Consider the following 18,306-nt stretch of genomic DNA (forward strand, 5'->3'; position numbering starts at 1 on the left):
GGAAAGGAGAGAATGATGGTGATAAAAATGGCTGGCACTGAGCGTGTTTTAAAAAGACAAATAATCAACTCAGGGCACCCATTTGTCTTTTTTATGGCTTTTACTATTTTTCCCATTGGTAAATTTATGCGGACGCAGCACCAGCAGAAAGATGCTGAGCTGACAGCTCTGAGAACAAAGTCCGGCCCTTATCGGCAGTGCTGTGTGAGGCTTCAGCCCCCGTGCTGATCGGGCTGGGCTGGGCAAGCAGGGATTGTGTGCGGGGCCTCGGGGCAAGAGGCCATGAGGGAGCATCCCTGTGAGGGCACAGAGTAATGGCGGGGCACAAGATGGCGGCTGGGCCTGAGGTGGCTGATGGGCAACAGGATAAGGCGTCACCCCACCTCCATGTAGCTCGGGGGGGATGTTTCCCCTATGTCCCCCTCCTTGCCATTGTTTCTCTGAGTGTTTTGCACAGATCGGTGTACTTCTGCCCATGCGTTTTGTGCAGACTGGTGCGTGTGGTGCTTTGGGGGCTACTATGGCCACGGAGGGCTGGGGGTGCTGCTGTCCCCAGCGCGCTTTTCTTGGGTGGAGGAGCTCTGTAGCGTACAGGACAGCAGGCTGAGCCCCGCTATGCCGGCTGGAGGCGTGGCGAGAGTATCTGCGGCCTTTCCTGAGGTGCCCCTGCAAGAGGCCCCATCCTACTCACAGCCCCTTTTAAGCCACCTCCCACCAGCCATCGCCCTTTTAAGATGGAGCAGGAGGCGTGGCCGGCCAGCTCCCGCCTCTCGCCTCCCCGCAGCGGCGCGGGCGCCCCCTGGAGGCTCAAAGGAGCGGTGCTGCCCCCTCCCTCCTTTCAGCGGCGGCGGCGCGGCCGTGCGCGTGCGCGTGGCGGCGGGGGCGCGCGGCGGGCGGCGTTCCGTCGGGGCCCCGCGCCGCCGTCCCATTCATGCGGGGCAGCGGCGGCGGCGCGAGGCGGGCGGGTGGGAGCGGAGCCGCGGAGCCCCGGGCGGCGACGGGAGGGCGCGAAGGAGGAGGAGGAGGAGGCGGAGGAGGCGACGGCGAAGAAGGAGGAGGAGGAGGAGGCGGAGGAAGAGGCAGCGGCGGGGCCCGGCGGCGGCGCGGCTGGAATGCGGTTATGGCAGGCAGGGCTGGGGCGAGCGCGGAGCCGAGCCGTGAGTAACCCGCTTGCAACTTTCCTCCGCGCCGCGTGCCTTTAGGCGCCCGGCTGAGCGATCGGCATTCGGGGTTGGAATCCGATGGGAGCGGTATTCCCGCAAAAGGAAAAAAAAATAAATAAGAAAGCCGCGGCTGAAGCGGGGTTCGCCCGGGCGGGGCGGCGGGGGGGCGGCGAGGCCGGGCGTGGGGCTGCGGGTCCCCTCGGTGCCGCACCGCCGCTACGTGCCCGGGGCTCGGGGCGCGGCACCGCGCGGGCTGGGCTCGCCCCGCACGCCGCAGGGCTCGGTGTGCCCCGGCTGCCGGCGCGGGGTTGCGGGCGGAGCCTGCGGGCGCGTTTGGCCATCGGGCAGAGCCGCTCTGAGGGCATCCGGCGTCGTGATCGGGATCCGCCGTTGGAAGCGGTTGCCGTCGTCGTCGTCGCGCCGTAGTTTGGCGGAGAGGCGCGGAGCCCGAGGGGGTGCGGTGCGGAGCGGCCGCTGCGGGAGGAGAAGGCGGAGGGGACCCGGCTCCCCCTGCGCACGGCGCCCGGCTCCGGGCGGGGATCCGCAGCTGCTCCGCGCTGCGCTGGGATGGATCCCGAAATCCCTTCCTCCGTTCTCCCGGAGGGGAGATTCCTTCCTCTGCCTCCGGTGCGGGGGGCTGGCGTGTAGCCGGGGCTGGACGTGAAGGTCACTGCTTAGCGAGGAGATGGATGGGGGAAGAAAGGCAGTAACCTCACTCGTTCGCTCCCCCGTCCCCGTGCTTCGGGAAGGACGGCAGGAAAGCAGAACCTGCGAACGCGCCGATGGGTGTTGCCGGTCCCGCTGTAGGCTGCGGGACGCGGAGGGGAGAAAAGTTGGGCAGAGCCGCGGCGCGGGGCCGCTCCTCGGGCGGTGATCGCTTCGTGCCGAGCGGCTCCGTGCGGAGCCAATTACCAGCCGGATTTTTTTTTCTTCTGTTTCTTTTGTGTGAGACATTGGGGAGGGGGAGGGGGGGGGAAGAGGAGACGAGGCTATTGACTACATCAAAGGTTATCCATTTGAAAACACCGTTTTCCTCCGAGCAGCGGCTAATTGCTTCCTGAACAATCTCAGGGTCTTTTGTATATACTCAGTGGGTAAAGCGAGCGGCGCGATGTCTGTCTCAAGACACCGATGACCGAATGCGGTGGAGGAGCAGCGGGGCTGAGCCCGGCTGGCTGTACGGGCGTTCTTGGGGGGGTTGTAAGGAGGAGAGGGAAAGGGAGGGATGGGTGCCGCCGCCGGCAGCGGATGCCGAAGTGCGGGGCCGTGTGGGTGGCGCGAAAGTTTGGGCTCCGGATCCGTGGTCGGGGAATGAGGGAGGGATGGATGGGCGAATAGCAGTCTGCGTGTGCCAGGCTGCGTCCCCGTGAGCTGCGCGGTGACATTCCGTGGCTGGGCTCTGTGTCCCCAATGGGAGATGGTTGGTATCTGTGCTCTGCCGCGTTCCGGAAATCCAAGTTTTGCTGGTGTTGTGTTTGTTAGTGGGGTTTTATTGGGGCCGCTTGCAGCTGGAGCCCTTCTGTAGTGAGCCTCGAGGGTTTCCCTTCTTTATTTTATACATGCGTGAGGTTTGGAGTGGAGCACGTAGCTCGCTGTGCAAAGACAAAGCGCTGCCCTGAGGAAGGCAGAGGGCCCTGCGACACACAAACAAACTCCTCCGAACTCGGCCGGGTGCTGCCGAGATGGCAGCGGGTGCCGGAGCCGTGCTGCTGTGTGCCGCCAGGCCGCTCCCTCCTTCGGCAGCTGCACCGCTGCTGGCACGGAGCTGCGGGGCCAGGCCGTTCCTCCCCAGGGTTTGCCGTGTTCAGCATCCCTTGTGTGAAGGGACCTCGGGTTGGGCTTAACGAGGGAGACTTGTAAGCATCGCTCCCTGAGCTCGGTGCTTATCGGGGCCTTTGTTGCTGCCCAGGAGCTGCAGCGTTTGCCGGCAGGCAGCGCTGAGATGTGTGCGTGGAGCAGCCCAGTGCTGCAGTGCTCGCACCACCAGGCTTCTGTGAGCGGGTAGCGCTGCCCGCAGCATCCACCTGCATCCCACTGGGCTTTGTCTGTGTGCAGGGTGCTGCCGTCACTCCTGTCCCCAGGCAGCAGGATGGCTTAGGCAGCCCTGGCAGTGCAGAAGAGCTGCTGCCTCTCTGTGCTGCAATGGGGAGCTGGGCATGGGGCACATATGTTGTCCTTGCTGATTGCTAGGCTCTCTTCAAGCCCGTGTTCTGCCTATGGAGACCTTGTTTGCTGCCCTGTGCTCTGTGAGTGTCCCCTCTGTGCTGTGTTGTTAGGCAGTGTGTGCTGTGCAGAGGCTCAGGGAGCCCTGGGCTGGCTCTGGGCAGTGAGTTGCCCTGTAGGATGTGCTTGGCTGATGGGAAGTGGGGGGGAGCCGCCTCCTTCCTTCTCTTCATGGTATGCCCTGGCTGTGCTGTGAGATCCCACTCCATTGTGGATTCATGATGGAAGTGCAAGATCTGGCACTGCTTTGGACCCTCAGCCTTGGCTGTGCGCAGTCTTAGTCCTGGGGGGGCTCTCATGCACTGTGGAAGAGGAACCTGAAGCCGTATCCATGGGTTTCATGCCAGGTTCAGGCAGACACCTCGCATTCCCTACCTTGGGCACTCTGTGTGTGCCTGGGGCCTGCCGGGAGCTGGCTGGCGCCCTCCTTGGTCTCACTTCCCCAGCATCGTTCTGCCTCCAGCCTTTGTTCCACGTGAAAGCCACCATTTCAAACCCTACATTAAAACATCCAGAAGTTGTTTTTCCCGTTAGCCAAAGCTTGGCAAACCCTCTCCTTGCTGCCCATGTATGGAGTCAGTAAGCCCCACATACACACGCAGGTGGCTGAGCTCAGCCCCACGGGCTGCTGCACGGTGAGGTGTGCGTCAGCCGGCAGGATTTGTGAGCTGGGGCACGAGGAGTGCGTGGGCCCCTTTTCCAAGAGGATTGCTTTGCATTCTGAGGGCTTTAGCTGGGGAAAGTGACCGTGTGAGCGCATTATGGCTGCTGGGCTGGGGATCCGTGGGTCTAATCGGCGGCCTGGCCTCCTCCCCAGCCTCCCCTCGGCCGCTCGCCTCCCGCCGTCCGCCGGCCAACTTGGCACGGAGGCCGAGGAGCGGCAGTAATCCAATTTGGGCCGTTTAACTGCACTTTGCTATCCGCGCTGCTGGCCGGAGCTCGGGCACTTTAATCTGGCTAATGACCCGGCTTTGGGGTTGAGTAACTGCCGACCATTTGCTTGATTTGCTTTTCCTTTCTGGCAGGGCAAGAGGCTGAGCTGGAGCTGGGCCTCCATGCAGGTACCTGGGGGTTTGGGGGTCTTCCCATTTTCCATCTGCTCTCCCTGTGTCCTGTGCAGATAAACCCTTCTCTATGCGGCCGCTCTGCGATCCGCTATTATTTCGGGAACGCAAAGCCAAAAAAAATAAAGTCTCTCTCTTCCTTTGGTTGCCTACTGCTTAATGTACAAAATACAGGGGAGGTAATTGCATTGAAATTTGTATAATTATACTGAAGGGGGAAAAAAAAAAAAAAAAAAGAAAGAAAAAAAAAACCCCAACCCAACAACCTTGTGAATTGCACGGGTGTTGGGGAGCGGTCGGTGCAGGGTGATTCACGCTTAGGGCTGCGGCGTGCGAGGGGTTAGGAGGAGCCGTGCTGCTGTGCGAGCAGGAAGTCGGCTGCATCCCCGCTCCGAGCCGGCTCCAGCCTCGCTCCAGCCCCGGCGTTTCTTCTCCCGGTTGTGTCCTGGGTCTGATCCTCCGCGATATGGGGCCTCTGGCCGCCGTCCAGGCGAATCTCCAAGCGTCGGTGTAATCGTAGAAGCTCTGAGAGTCCCTTTGCTTTATGTGCTTGGTTAAGCAACTGCCTTTGTGTCAAAATATTCAAGCCCTTGCAGAAGTAAATCCCTTGTGAGAGGAGAGGCAGATCCCGGTGCTTGGGGAAGGAGCTGCCTGGCTCTGTGCAGGCAGCACCGTGCTGGGTGCTGCTGGGGCTGCAGAAGGGATTCCACAGAGCCGCCGATAACATCTAAGGTAATTATAATGGCAGTAAGTTGTTTGCTTTGTGTGCGCTGCAGTGCTTTATGTACAGGCGGTTGTTTCGGTCTTCCTGTACAGACTGTTAGCTTCAACAGGGGAAGAGGAAAACCTAAAAATATTTTAGGATTTTAAAAATAATCTTGCAGCTTGGCTCGTGCACAAGATGTTTCGTAGAGTGATGTTCTCTGTCAGTTGGAATGCAGTTGGTGGCCTCCAGAAGGTTTTGCTGGGCTGTATGGGGGCTCTCAAACTCTGACCCAGGCATGGGGAGGGCATAGCTCCCTTGTCCGTGCTCTGTGGTATAGATGGTTACAGCCACTGAGGCCTCTGGAATGTTTAAAATCAGCTCCTCCAGCACTTCCTTGGGCATTTCTGCTGCCAGCAGTGCTGCTGCCAGCAATGCTGTTCGCCCTTCTACCTGCGTGGCACTGAGCGGTGTCAGGGTGCGTGGAGGGGGGGGGGGGTTTGCCCCTCCAGAGGACAGCGAGAATTCAGAACCTGTTTTTCAAGCTGATGTCATCAGGAAGAAATGGGGGAGGAGAAAGGCAGGAAGGCAGGCGAGAGATCAGCCTCCAAGGGAGAGCTTCTGCGGGTCAGCAAGCCTGGTAAGGCTCAGGCAACTCAGGCTTATGTTGCCACCAGTCCTCACCCGCTGCCACCTGCATGTTGGCAGTGCCCGTGGCACGCTGGGTCGGCTCCTGGTGGCACAGCCTCGTGGGTGAGCACTGCCTTGGTTCCCCCAGCCCCATGCTTTCGGCACTGCATGCCATGCCGCGGAGCCACGCGGCTCCCTGCCCTCCGCAGGCTGACGTCACCCGTTGGGGCCACCGTCCAGCCGCTCTCGTTAGCAGGGAGTGGGGTTTTGGCAGCAGGAGCGCACGTGTCCTCCCATTTCTCAGCACTCCATCCTGGCTGGTGTCCCTCAGGCATGCTGCATCTATGCTCCCCAGCAGGCTTTGCCCACGTTGGCTGGGTGAACCCCTGGAACATGCTGGTGTGCTGGCCCTGGGAGCGGGGTGCGGGTGCAGCCTCTGGCTTTGTGCATGCGTGTGCTTCGCTGTTTTCATTGGATGCTCCCAGCCTGTCCTGCGTGCAAATGAAACCTCTGTTAGCCTCTCAAAGCAGAGTTTCCCTTCTTTGTGTTGTTGCTGTTGGAGCGCTTTCAGGCACTGCTCGCTTCCCCTCTCCCTGTCTCGCAGCTCCGCCAGCTCTTGGGCTGCTCGTGATTCAGCTCCGCCCAGGGCGAGCAGTGGGGCTGTGCTGAGCCCACAGCCCTGCAGTGTGGTGTGGGGTCTTGTAGGGGAAAGGAGAGTTGGGTGCAGCTTAGGCTTTGGCTGGGGAAGCCTCTTCTGGAGAAGTGGAGATGTTTTGTTGTCCCCTGGCTACTTTATTCAGTCTTAACTATGAGCAGTGTGTGCCTTGAGATGGTGATTGTGGTCGGCAATGGGATTAGGTGGAAGAATGGGAATTTCAGCTCAGCCTGGTTTTGTGCTGGGTTATAGCAGCTCTGGTGCTACCTCCTTGTGCTGGGAGCAAAGAAGTCCTCCTGTTCTCATTCACTGATGGAGACTGGGAGCTTCCTGGTGCATCCGCTCTGCCCTTGTGTTAGGACAATGGTGGTGGGTTGGACAATGGAGTGATATTGGTGGTAAGAGGACTTCTGCTTAGAGCTGGCTTGTGGCTGAGCTCCTGGTTTGCTGCTGTGATGGGCTGAGGTGACTTCTGCCAGTGGGGTTGGTTTTGTGATGTTTGCAGTGAGAACTACAGTCTGGAACATAGCAACCAAGGTGGAAGGAGTCCTTTGGGGGCTTGGTCTGGACTTGTGTGCTTTGAAGCTGGGGACAAAATGTTGTTAGGTGGTCTTCGTGTCATTGTATTGGCCCTGTGGCTGCAGGAGCTGCAGGGGTTGTACTGCACTTCCTCCTGAGAAGCACTCTCATCGCCTTGAGATATAAGAGGTCAAAATCCTTGGGGTTGTGGTGGTGTGGGGCAGGATGCAGCTCTGGCCTGTGCCCTGGGGAATAATGAGAGCTCTGAAGACAGGAGAGATTCCTGATGCTGTGATTGAGGTTGGAGGGGGCAGATACAGTGCTTGCCACTGATTTCATCAGGGCTTGGCTCCAGCCAGGGATAAGGTTTGCAATGATTGTACTTGCTGGGGAGGAGGGAGGGATCCCAGCAAAATCGTTCCTAACGGCTGTGTGCGGTGGAAAAAGGAGTTAAATCTTGGCCTTGCTACAGATTGCATATATAGTGCAACTCCTAACTGGGTAACTCCAGCAGCCTTCTCTTATTGTTGCAAGGCTTTTCCCAGGCAGACGAACCTAAAAATACACCCGCTGCATTGTGAGACTGGCTCTCCTGTGGCCTGCGGGCTTTTCTCTCCTCTGTATAATCTCTCCTCTCTCCCTTTGGCTAATTACTGGCAGCGAGGCAGCAGCTCGTGTGTTTAAAGATGGAGCCGGGACCTGCTCAGCCCGTGCACTATTGCTGAGAGCAGCGAGTGACTCGCAGAGATTGCAGATAAAGACCCATTAGTTCTCATTGCTCCTGTCCTTCCCGGGGTCAGCTAGAAGGGTTTTCATTTCCACAACTTTTCTCACTCAACCTATATTTCAAAGCACTCCTGCCAGGCCGTAGAGCTGTTGGGGCAGTCCCAGAGCAAGAAAACAGATTCTTTTCTCAATGTGGTGCTGCAGCCCTGCCCGGGACACCCGGGCGTGCAGCATGAGCGCTGGGGGCAGCAGGGGATGCTCTGTCCAGTCTTTGCCTTTTAAGGTTTGTTTTTCCAGCTCGGCACTCCTGCTTTGTGTTATCAAGAGTGATGATTGCTTCCCCAGAGCGTGCTCGCCCAGTCTGGGGGTGCACATACTTTGGGGCTGTGCTTGGAGTGCACAATCTTGCTCCCTGTTGGGATCCCTGTTGCAAGGTGCTATTGGGAACCCGAATCATTTCATACTGAAGAAAACAGACTCGCTAATCTTTCCCGCTCTTTTTCTGTTAATTATAATCACTGCTGATGTCTTAAAGCAGGCCTTACTGTACCAAGCCCCTGCTGGTGTCAGGGCACTGGGACGAGGTGTTGCTGCTGACGTGTATTTGGGAGCAGAAGTCTCTGAGGAGCTCTGCAGACTGTCATCTGTCTGTGCCCCAGCGCTGCTTGGCTTTGCTCTCGTTCCAATTCTGAGTAACAGTTCCCTAAATTAATTTGGGAATCTCCTTTTGGGCTTTCTAGCCCTGCTTTGGCACAGCAGCCTGACCTCTGGCTCTCATCCCCGCTCCCTAGAATAGAAGCGATGAATAATTAGAAATGCGCTGAGCAAATGACCGCCCTGTCCCAGCAGTGCCGTGCTGGGTTTGGTGTCCCCCTGCTGCAGCCACACTCCCGCTTTCTCTCCTTCCCCTCCACGTGCTGCTGGTGCGTAAGCCAGGTTGCGTTTCGATGGTAATCTCCTTGCGACACAGCTGTGGTATTGTTCCTCTCCCCATGCTGTGTAGATAGAGCCGTGCTCGTGCTGGGGTTTGTGTTTGGTTTGGGTCACATGTGCCTCCTATCGCTCCCAGCTCCCCGTCCCTCTGCTGCCGCTGCATCGCTGCCTTTGTGCAAGAGGAGCTGTGTAACTGCGGTGTATGGAGGCTGGAAGGAGAGTGCTGCTGGGCATTGCAGCAGTGGGAGTGGATGCGTGGTCAGTGTGTCGCCGTGCTCAGCGAGTTCCTTTGCTTGGAGGAGAAGGTAAAGACGTGGGTGCCTAGTGAAGCTGGCATTGTCTGCTTTGTAAGGGTTGCCTCCCCATTTCCGATGGCAGGAACCTTCATCTTGCAACCCGCAGCCCAAGAGGAAACCACACGGTCTCCTGGTTGAACCCACAGGCTGTGCCGATAGGGACTGGCAGAGCCTGGTCTGAGGTGCTTGTATTTTGCAGTATGGCAGGGATGTGGGATTGGGACCACCTGGTCCATTTCCAGGGCTGATGGCCCTACACCGTCAGTGCTCGTCTCAGCCTGTGTTGCTCAAGCCTTACTGCAGAAGCCTCTTTCGAGGATACTGCCCTGGGGTCTGGTGGGGAGGTGGTAGGGACTGGGAGCTGCTGGGACAGAGCTTTTGGAGCTGGGCACACCATAAAGGTCCGTGTTTGGAAGAGGTGTGCAGGAGGTGCCCCAAGTGTCCGTGTGCACTGCCAAGGAGTGCAGCCCTGTGCTGCTGGCATGACACCAGCTGCCCTCTGATGGCACGGCTGCTGGCACAGCCCAGCAGTCACCACAGGCCATATTTCTTACAGGTGCCACTCCCTGCTGGGATCCTGCTTGTTGTGCTGGGCCGGGAGCGGGTGATCCCCACATGGGCTGAGTCAGAGATTGGTGATAAGGAGAGGGAGGCTCTTCCTCGTTTGCTTTCGTAACATCTTATCTGCAAAACTGGGATGGGAAACAAAGGGTTGAGTTCGCTTCCCAGCCACGGACCTTCTGCATTTTGAAGCGTCTCCTGCCCGCAGCCTCCTGGGCTTTGTCAGGTGCCAGGGCTGTCAGGCAGTGTGCCAGGGCTCCCCCAGCTCCTTTAAAAGGAGACTTTGAGATCCTTTGCTTGAGCTGTGCCTCGCACACCAAACCCGGGCTCAAGCCCCAGCTCCTGCAGGCTCCGTCATGCGCTGTTTGAGTAGTAAATTGGTGCGGTTTGCATCTTCCTTCATTCACAAAAGTGTGCTTTTTTTTTGTCCTCCCATCTCTTCCCCCCCGCCCCCCCTCCCTACTTCCTTTGCCTCTTTGTAAAAGCAGCATCCTCTTAATGACCAGCGTGCAGATCTCCAATTAAGCTGAGGGTAACTGGGTTATGGTATGAGGCTGGAAGTGCCTCTCTTGGCTGAGCTCAGAGGGATGCCCACAGCACGGCAGTGGGATTGGGATCCTTTTATGCTTATGAGCTGGGAGCAAACTGGGTTTTTGTACCAGCTCCCCATTCTATGATGGAGTGGTGCAGAGGCTGTGGGCTGTCTGTTTGCTAGTGGCTGATACTTTGGTGCTGTCGGTGGTCTTCAAAGCAGGTCAGGGCCAGCGATGCCCTGCTGGGACATTTGTATGTGGTTGGTGTGCTGGAGCGCATCGCAAAGCCACTGCCTGTTTGGGATGTGCTGGCCTGGCCCAGCCACAGCTGTGGTTGTGCTGCTGCTTGCTCCTGCTGAGGGACTCCATGGAGGAGAGCAGGGCCTTGCAGGGGGCTGCTCTGGGTAGCAGGGCTTGAATTTGAGGCCCTTTGCGTCTCCACCTTGGCTGCTCATGGTGTAGAATTCATGGTGTCTAGCAGCATGTGTGTACTACAGGGAGGAGAGGCCATTAGCATCCTGTGGGTTCTCTCTGTCCCTGTGCAGATTTTCTTCTGGAGTGGGAGGCAGTGGGGGCATTTTGTTATGCTGCCTTATAAGCATGAAGCAGCAAAGCCTCTGTGGGGTGATGTGGAACAAGCTTACTGCTGTGCCAGGAGCTGGAGGAAAGCCTCCTAACCCTGCTGTTTTTCTTTCTCCCTCTAGGGTTGACCAGACCGGCAGTGCCCATGATGCCCTGAATGCTGAGCACAGCAGAAGCAGAGGAGACTGTGTCCCGTTAGCTCCTCGTCCTTCCTCCTCACCCCTTTAGTTTGGATTTGTTTCTATTTATTTTGTGGCTGGGTTTGGGCATGGCCTTGGCCGGATGTGACACTGCCGCGATGCGGCTCCTTTGGCTCAAGCACCACTTGTCTGTCAACATTTGGACCCTGCTGCTCTTGGGAAGCACCTGGCTACCGCTGGCGGAAGGCAGCCCCAAATCTCCCTTTAGGACTTTCTCGGTGACAGACTGGAGCTTGACGCACCTGGTGGTCCATAACAAAACCGGGGAGGTCTACGTGGGGGCCGTCAATCGGATCTACAAGCTCTCCAATAACCTCACGCTCCTGCGGACGCACGTGACGGGGCCAGTGGAGGACAATGAGAAGTGTTACCCTCCGCCCAGCGTTCAGTCCTGCCCGCACGGTCTGGTCACCACCAACAACGTGAACAAGCTGCTGCTGGTGGACTATTCGGGGAACCGGCTGATCGCCTGCGGCAGTGCCTCGCAGGGTATCTGCCAGTTCCTGCGGCTGGATGACCTCTTCAAGTTGGGTGAGCCCCACCACCGCAAGGAGCACTACCTCTCCAGTGTCAATGAGTCGGGGACCATGTCTGGGGTCATCATTGAGGTGCTAAATGGGCAGAACAAGCTCTTCATCGGGACGCCCATCGATGGCAAGTCGGAGTACTTCCCCACGCTCTCCAGCCGCAAGCTGATGGCCAATGAGGAGAATGCGGAGATGTTTGGCTTTGTCTACCAGGACGAGTTTGTCTCGTCCCAGCTTAAGATCCCCTCAGACACGCTCTCCAAGTTCCCCACCTTTGACATCTACTACATCTACAGCTTCAGCAGTGAGCAGTTTGTGTACTACCTGACCTTGCAGCTGGACACCCAGCTCACCTCACCCGATTCCACTGGTGAGCAGTTTTTCACCTCCAAGATCGTCCGCCTCTGCGTGGATGACCCCAAGTTCTACTCCTACGTGGAGTTCCCCATCGGCTGTGTGCAGGATGGCATTGAGTACCGCCTGATCCAGGACGCTTACCTGACCAAGCCCGGCAAGGCTTTGGCCAAGTACCTGGGCATCTCAGAGCAGGAGGATATCCTCTTCACCATCTTCTCCCAGGGCCAGAAAAACAGAGTTAAGCCTCCCAAGGAGTCTGTGCTCTGCCTCTTCACGTTGAAGAAGATCAAGGATAAGATCAAGGAACGTATTCAGTCATGCTACAGAGGGGAAGGGAAACTCTCGTTGCCCTGGCTCTTGAATAAGGAGCTGGGCTGCATCAACTCGGTAAGTTCACGCCTATCTGTATGCATGCCAGGTGGATTTTGGCTCCTGGCTGGACTCTCTAGACCCTTCCCAGTTACCTGACCTAACTTGTTGTTTTCCTGATGGGAGGCCTCTCTTGCTCTGGGGACTGGCACAGTTAGGGCTGAGCGCTCAGCTTGCTTGGTAGCATTCCTTGTGGAGACTGTGGCTTTGGTGTGGGAAGGCTGTCTGGGTTTGGGTTGAATCAGTGTCTGCTGATAGCTGCTGGCCCTGAGCGGGAGGCTGACTGCTGGCACAGGTCTCTTGTTCCCTGTAGAGTAAAGGGATGTGAGTGAGCTGGTTTTGAGGGCAAAGATGCTCAGCCCTCAGAAGGACAAATGGTGTCTGCTGCATCTCCGCCAGGGAGACCCTTGAAGATGGCATGTGTGAATTTGGGAGGATTTGGTCTTGTGGGGCTTAGTGGAGCTGTGGCTGAGCAGAAGTTGCTGGGGCAGGAGAATGAGGGCAGTTGAGAGGGATCTAAGTAGGGAAGGAGGCAGAGAGGTTGTCAATCCCAATACAGATTGGTCGGATGCTCAGCTTGGTGGGACCATGTCCTCTCTATGGTGTGCTGGGTAGAAGGAGAAGGGGTATGAGGAACAAGGAGCAATTGCAGTTGCTGGGTTTGTTTTCCATACTGGAGGAGGCAGGAGGGGAGGGACATCATTGTGCTCCTTCCCCCGTTCTATCCCAGGTCTTGGGGATCAGCAGCTGCCTCCTGCCCCGGGTGCCTGCATGTCCCCATGGAGTAGCCCGGCCTCCTTCCCTTGTTCTCCCTGCAGCTCTGAAGGAGACGGCTAACAGCTGCCTGACAAAGTAAAGGGTTTGCTGTCAAGAGCGCTGGGCTCTCAAATCAGATTTTGGCTTTGAACTAATTCAATTTTGGTGGAAAATGATGAAATCGTTACACTGCTGCTTGTTGAGTTGCGCAGCTGCTGGCTCAGGCAGAGGAGATGCCTGCTGCTTCATCCCGATGTGCTCCCAGACCCTCTGCCCCTTTGTGGGGAGAGGCTTTGCCTGATGAGTGCCCCTTATAAAGGTGGGGAGGCTGTATCCCTGCAGGGCCGTGATGTCTCTGCTGCAGGCAGTTTACAGGCACTGGTGGGTGCACAGGGGCTTCTTCATGCATCTCAGGAAAGCTGCTGTTGCAGGAAAACGTGGTGGGAGAGGGAGAGAAATGATGGCTGGTTTGACACCTGGATGAGAATGGGAACAGGGAGGTGTCCCCTGGTTGCAGTGCAGGAGGAAAGTCCTGTGCAGTTGCACATGCTGTGATTTATTATTTTTTTCCCTGCTGTTTCATAGCATGGTTTCTTAGCCATAGACCTGATGCTGTGTTTATTCTTCCTTTTCCATCTGAAGGAGTGATACTGCTGTGCGCTGCTACCTGCTCCCTTGGTGATGCAGAGGCAGCAGCAGCAGCACTGCAGTGCTCAGACCTGCCCAGCTCCAGAGGAACCCTAGCAGGGACAGCAGGTGTGGGGTGGTGGCACCGGGAGGACCTGCGGTGTCATTGCTTTCACGTGAGCTGGGTTGTGGTGGCACAAAGCCGGCCTTGGGAGTCAGGTGCCATTTTCTGTCCCTGTCTTGCTCCACCTGCCAAGCATGGCAAAGAGCAGCACAAGGTGTTGAGCCTCAGCCTCTGGCTGTACTGGGAGTGAGCCAAATTGAGGCTTGCAGAGCATGTAACCTCTTCCTGGCAGGGATCTGTGTGCCCCTCGTAAAATGCAGCCACCTCTAGGGTGGGTTGTGGCAGCTGACAGATCTCGCAGTGATGGATGCCAGCCAGAAAATAAGGGGCATGTTGATTTTTTTTAAGGAGGCAGAATGTAATTGCTAAAGTCAGTAGTTTGCTTGGGATTTACGCCTGATCTGTATGGAAAATGTCCCAGGAGCTCCCTTGCTCTTGCTCAGGATTTATGGTTTAAAGTCTCCTCTGGAAGGTGGAAAGTCCAAATCTCATTTCTTAGCACATCAGAGGGACTTCTCAGTGCCAGAAAGCCACATCCCTGAGGACTGATCCACATACATTGCTGAGGACTGGTCACATGCACTGTGCTGGGTGGAGGAGGAAGGCTGGGGAGAGCTGTGCCGACACCACATGGGGCATGGCTCTGAGCACCGAGCTGGGCAAGGAGGCTTCCTGACCTGGGTGCTGGCTTCCTTTTTACTCCAGACCCTGGTGCAGCATTCTCCTCAGCTATGAGCCTTAGGATGCTAATCCCTGGGCACTGTGGGACAGTGCAGATTTGCTGGAGCCAGAAGATACTGCCAGGCTTGGCGGCGAGCTTGGGAACTGAAAGCGCTTCCAGGGGTTTTGCTGCTCCAGATGGGATGCGCACTGTTGCTTCCCATTGTTGGTACCCAGCTCCCAAAGTGCCCTGCCTGGCTCCTGGTGTCACCGTGCCTCCCTGTGTGCTGGGCATGGGCCTTGCTGGGTAGCAGCCTCAGCAGGCACAGGAAGGCAGCCGTGGGAGGACGGGGTATGTGTATAATGGTATTAACTGGCAAATTACTGGCCAATTAATAGTGCTAAGTGGCACGAGTCTCGCCTCTGCCGTCTGCTCCCTCGTTGCTTTTGTAAGTGGGCTTGAAGGGAGGCAATGAGACAAGGCGCGTCAAGGAGACTGCCTGTTCCAGGCCAGCTCTGTTAGCTCGGTGTGTCCCCTCTCCTTGTGGCTGCTTCACAGAGGAAATCAGGGTTTTCTGCCCCAATTTCTATACCAGTGGGGTTGAGCAGGTTGTGCCATGTAGCAGGGCTGTGAGGCAGTCGGGATGTGATGCTGGTAAGTGCCACCAGCCTCGTGCTGCCCACTCAGCCCGGCGGTGGTGAGGTGCTTGCCTGCACTTCCCTAACGAGGCACTGTGCTGTTAATGAGCTAATTGTCGGTGTAATTATTTACCGAGGTGGTGTCGGCATCTCAGTGGCGGGCGGGTGCTCCTCACGGCCCTGGAGTGCAGCTGTATTTGTCGTTTCCCAGAGAGTTTGTTGAGACAAAGCAGAGAGGAGTAAACACCATAAACATTTATCCTCTTGCATATTCAGCAGCTGATGAGGTTGGGGAAGCTGCAAATTGAAGTGCAGAGAGAACAGAAATTGCATTGGCTTCCAGGGGCTGCCAGGGCTTAAATACCTTCATGGTTGGTGCTCAGGGCTGCTCAGGGCTCAGGCTGTGTTAACCCCTATGCTGCTGCCCTGCTTGAGGTGGTGCCAGGCAGAGGTGGGTGCTGTACCTGCCATAAGTGCATGCTGCAGATTTGCTCAGGTCTGTCTGAGCAGCTCTGGGCTGGCTGATGGGCTGAAGGGATGCTTGCAGCCCTGGAATGCAGAGTGCAGGCTGGAGAGCTAATTCCCCTCCCTACTTCTTCACACCAGCAGACATCCTTCACCTCCTAGTTCCTGTTTTAGGGGATTGGTGCTTCTTGCATGCTTGGATGTCCCCAAGCTCCTCCAGTTTACAGAAGGATGAAAAAAGGGGTCAGGCATGGAAAGGAGTCAATCTGTGCCTACATCTTAAACCAGGCACCAGAACAATGAAGAAGTGAGCAAGCAAGACTGCATCTCCAGGCTGCTTTAGGAGGCTGAGTGTGCCCAGCTGGAGTCATTCCGATTTCTCTGCTGCTAAAAGGATGGCACAATGCTTACTGCAGCCAGGAGTGGGACTGCTGGCCTCGGGGCTGTACAGTGAGCCTGGGTGGGGTGACCACGTCTGCGTTTGACAGCCCGGGAAAGGTCCAGCTTTTCTGAGAGTTTTTTTTAGGGTGTGGGATGGTCAGGGCCTCCAGTTTTGGGGCTGTAGTTCTCCCTGCTCAGATCTCAGTGCTGAGTGGAAGTGGCGGGGCTGTTGCTTTCAGCAGCCAGAGCTGCTTAATGCGTGTATGCACATGGAGCTTGGGAGCACGGCATTTTCCCATATGTTACATGCACATGCTGTATAGATTTAAAGTCCCTTGGGGACTGGCATGCATTTGGAGGCAGTTGCTTGCCAAAAACCTCTCCCCTTTAAATTCAAAGTTACGTAAAGAGCCTCTTGAAGTGGAAAATGCTGTGGCCTGAGCAGGCTGCCTGCCTCTCCAGGCACTGTGCCTCCGGATGCCTCTCTTCCAGCCCTGTGCACTGAGGCTCGCTGTGGCTGCCCAGAATTTGGCCAGAGCCCATTCTTCCTCCTTCGTGTCCTGCTTTGGTCATGGAAACAAGGGAATGCGTTTCATTCTGAGGTCTGTTTGCCATTAGCTGTGATTTTGTCATTCACCCTAATGCCAACCAGCACAGGATCGAAGCCACATCTGCCAGGAGAAGGATGAGCGCATTGCAGCGTCAGAGCTGTGCCCCCTCTGTGCATCATAACCTTCTGGGGCACAGAGGGGCAAAAGGGGAACACAGAGGTGAGGAGCAATGGCAGAGATCTCCTGTGGGTGTACAGGTAGAGTGATGCAGCAAAACAACCAGCTGAGTGTGGGTGAGGAGCATCCCCATGCTAGATTGAGATGGGGGCAGCTGAGCTGTGTCCTAGCCCATGTTGTTCCTGGGGTTACAGAGATGGGACTGCAGCCTGCCAGAATGTCTGGGATGGCTGGGCTGGGAGCTGTCTCCACAGCCCCTGCTCCATCCTCCCATGGGGATGGAGGTCAGTGTGAGCCCTTGTTGCTCTCTGACACTCCAGAAAACTCATCTCTCTTCTATTCTCTTCCTACAGCCGCTGCAGATCGATGACAACTTCTGTGGCCAGGATTTTAACCAGCCACTTGGTGGAACCGTCACGATCGAGGGGACCCCACTTTTTGTGGATAAAGAGGATGGGATGACCTCGGTGGCTGCCTATGACTACAGAGGACAAACTGTTGTGTTTGCGGGCACACGGAGTGGGAAGATCAAAAAGGTAGGAGAGCTGCAGCAGCATTATGAGGGATGCTTCCATGCTGATGGGGAGATGTCTGCTTGGTTTGGTGGCCCTTTGGTGCAGGGTGGAGTGTGCCTCTGTCATAGCATCAGCCTTGGTGTGTTTGGGTAACGTGCATCCCCATTGCTCCTCTCTGCCAATCAGATGTACTGAACCTGTGTCTTTTGGGAGGGCTGTAACTGAGAGATTGTGTCCTGGTACTGAGTCAGCCTGTCCTGTTGTTTCTCAGAGCTGTTGATTTGCACTGTAGCTGTTGTGGGACTAGGTCCATATTGCTTTGCCCCTGACCTGGGACGGGCCAGCAGAGGTGGTTGTTGGCATCTCTGTTGCTGCTGAGAGAAATATCTAGCTGGGTTGGCAGCACTGTTTTGTCTGAAGTGGGCAGGACGGAGTTTCTCTTGGTTCTTCGTGGGCTCAGAGTTGCCATAACTGTTGTTCTCGCATCTTGAATCGGGTTGAAGTAAAGGAAGTAGGGTCTGAGTTGAGGTTTCTGCCCCAGCTTTGGAGGTGTCCTTCACCAAGGGGGTGATGAGCTATGTCCTTACTGCTGCAGTGGGGATTTCTCTAGCCTGATTTGATATTCTCACACCTCCTTTGTCTGAGTCAGTGTGAGGTGCCCTGCCTTGCAGGGATGGGTGCATTTTTCGGGAGATGGTGGGGTGGGAAGGCTGGCTCTGTATTCTGCCTGTACTGGCAGTAGTGTGCTTTAGGTTTTATGCTGTGGTGTATGTGGGAGCCATACTGGTCTGAGATGTTCCCTTGGCAGGAGAGAGCCCTTGGGCGCTGTAGTGATCCAGCCTGGCGGCACCATGCTATCTCCCAGCATGGGGGAGACCTCCTGTGCCCCACCACTGCACAAAGGCTCCTTGTTGGTGGCAATTAGCAAATAGCTGTGAGTGTGTATTTCTCTGTCTGTATCTCCACAGGGCACGGATTTCCTGTTATCATAACATCGTTCCTATAATTACAGCCATTCATGCCCTGTATAAACATCGCTTGCGTTAACAGCGTCCTCAGCCAGGCAGAGGCATAGCAAAGGTCCTGGCATGGTCCTGGCGAGAGCCAGGAGGAGCAGGACTTGGCTGAGGAGCCCCAGCTCCCTTCCTGGGGCTGTCCCTACATTTGATCTACTTTTCCTTATCCATGCTGTTTAAAACAAAACCTTCCCGTACATCTCCTGAGACCACTGGAGAGGAGAACACAGGTCAGGAGCCAGAGCTTGGCCTCGTGGACCTCAGTAGGCTGGGATTTGGAACAAAAGATGAGTTGGGTTTGGGGTTTGGTGATGCTCTCTGTGTGCCCTGCTGGGCTACTTCTCCTCCCTTCCT

General features: G+C 56.6%; 1 protein-coding gene across 3 annotated transcripts in view; it reads left to right on the plus strand.

Moving 5' to 3' along the window:
* The first annotated feature begins 1,025 nt into the window (after positions 1–1,025).
* Positions 1,026–18,306, plus strand: part of PLXNA1 (plexin A1) — a 98,258-nt gene continuing 80,977 nt past the window's right edge. For 2 of the 3 annotated variants that reach the window (XM_052679263.1, XM_052679265.1), the window contains exons 1-3: positions 1,026–1,157; positions 10,711–12,059; positions 16,775–16,957. In XM_052679263.1, coding sequence (XP_052535223.1) covers positions 10,857–12,059; positions 16,775–16,957 — 1,386 coding nt within the window. In that variant the 5' untranslated portion in view covers positions 1,026–1,157; positions 10,711–10,856. Of the gene's footprint in view, positions 1,158–4,271; positions 4,448–10,710; positions 12,060–16,774; positions 16,958–18,306 lie in introns of those variants that run through there. The other variant, XM_052679264.1, reaches the window with a different exon arrangement.

The sequence above is a fragment of the Tympanuchus pallidicinctus genome, unplaced genomic scaffold, assembly GCF_026119805.1.
Source record: "Tympanuchus pallidicinctus isolate F22 unplaced genomic scaffold, pur_lepc_1.0 scaffold17, whole genome shotgun sequence".
Taxonomy (NCBI): domain Eukaryota; kingdom Metazoa; phylum Chordata; class Aves; order Galliformes; family Phasianidae; genus Tympanuchus; species Tympanuchus pallidicinctus.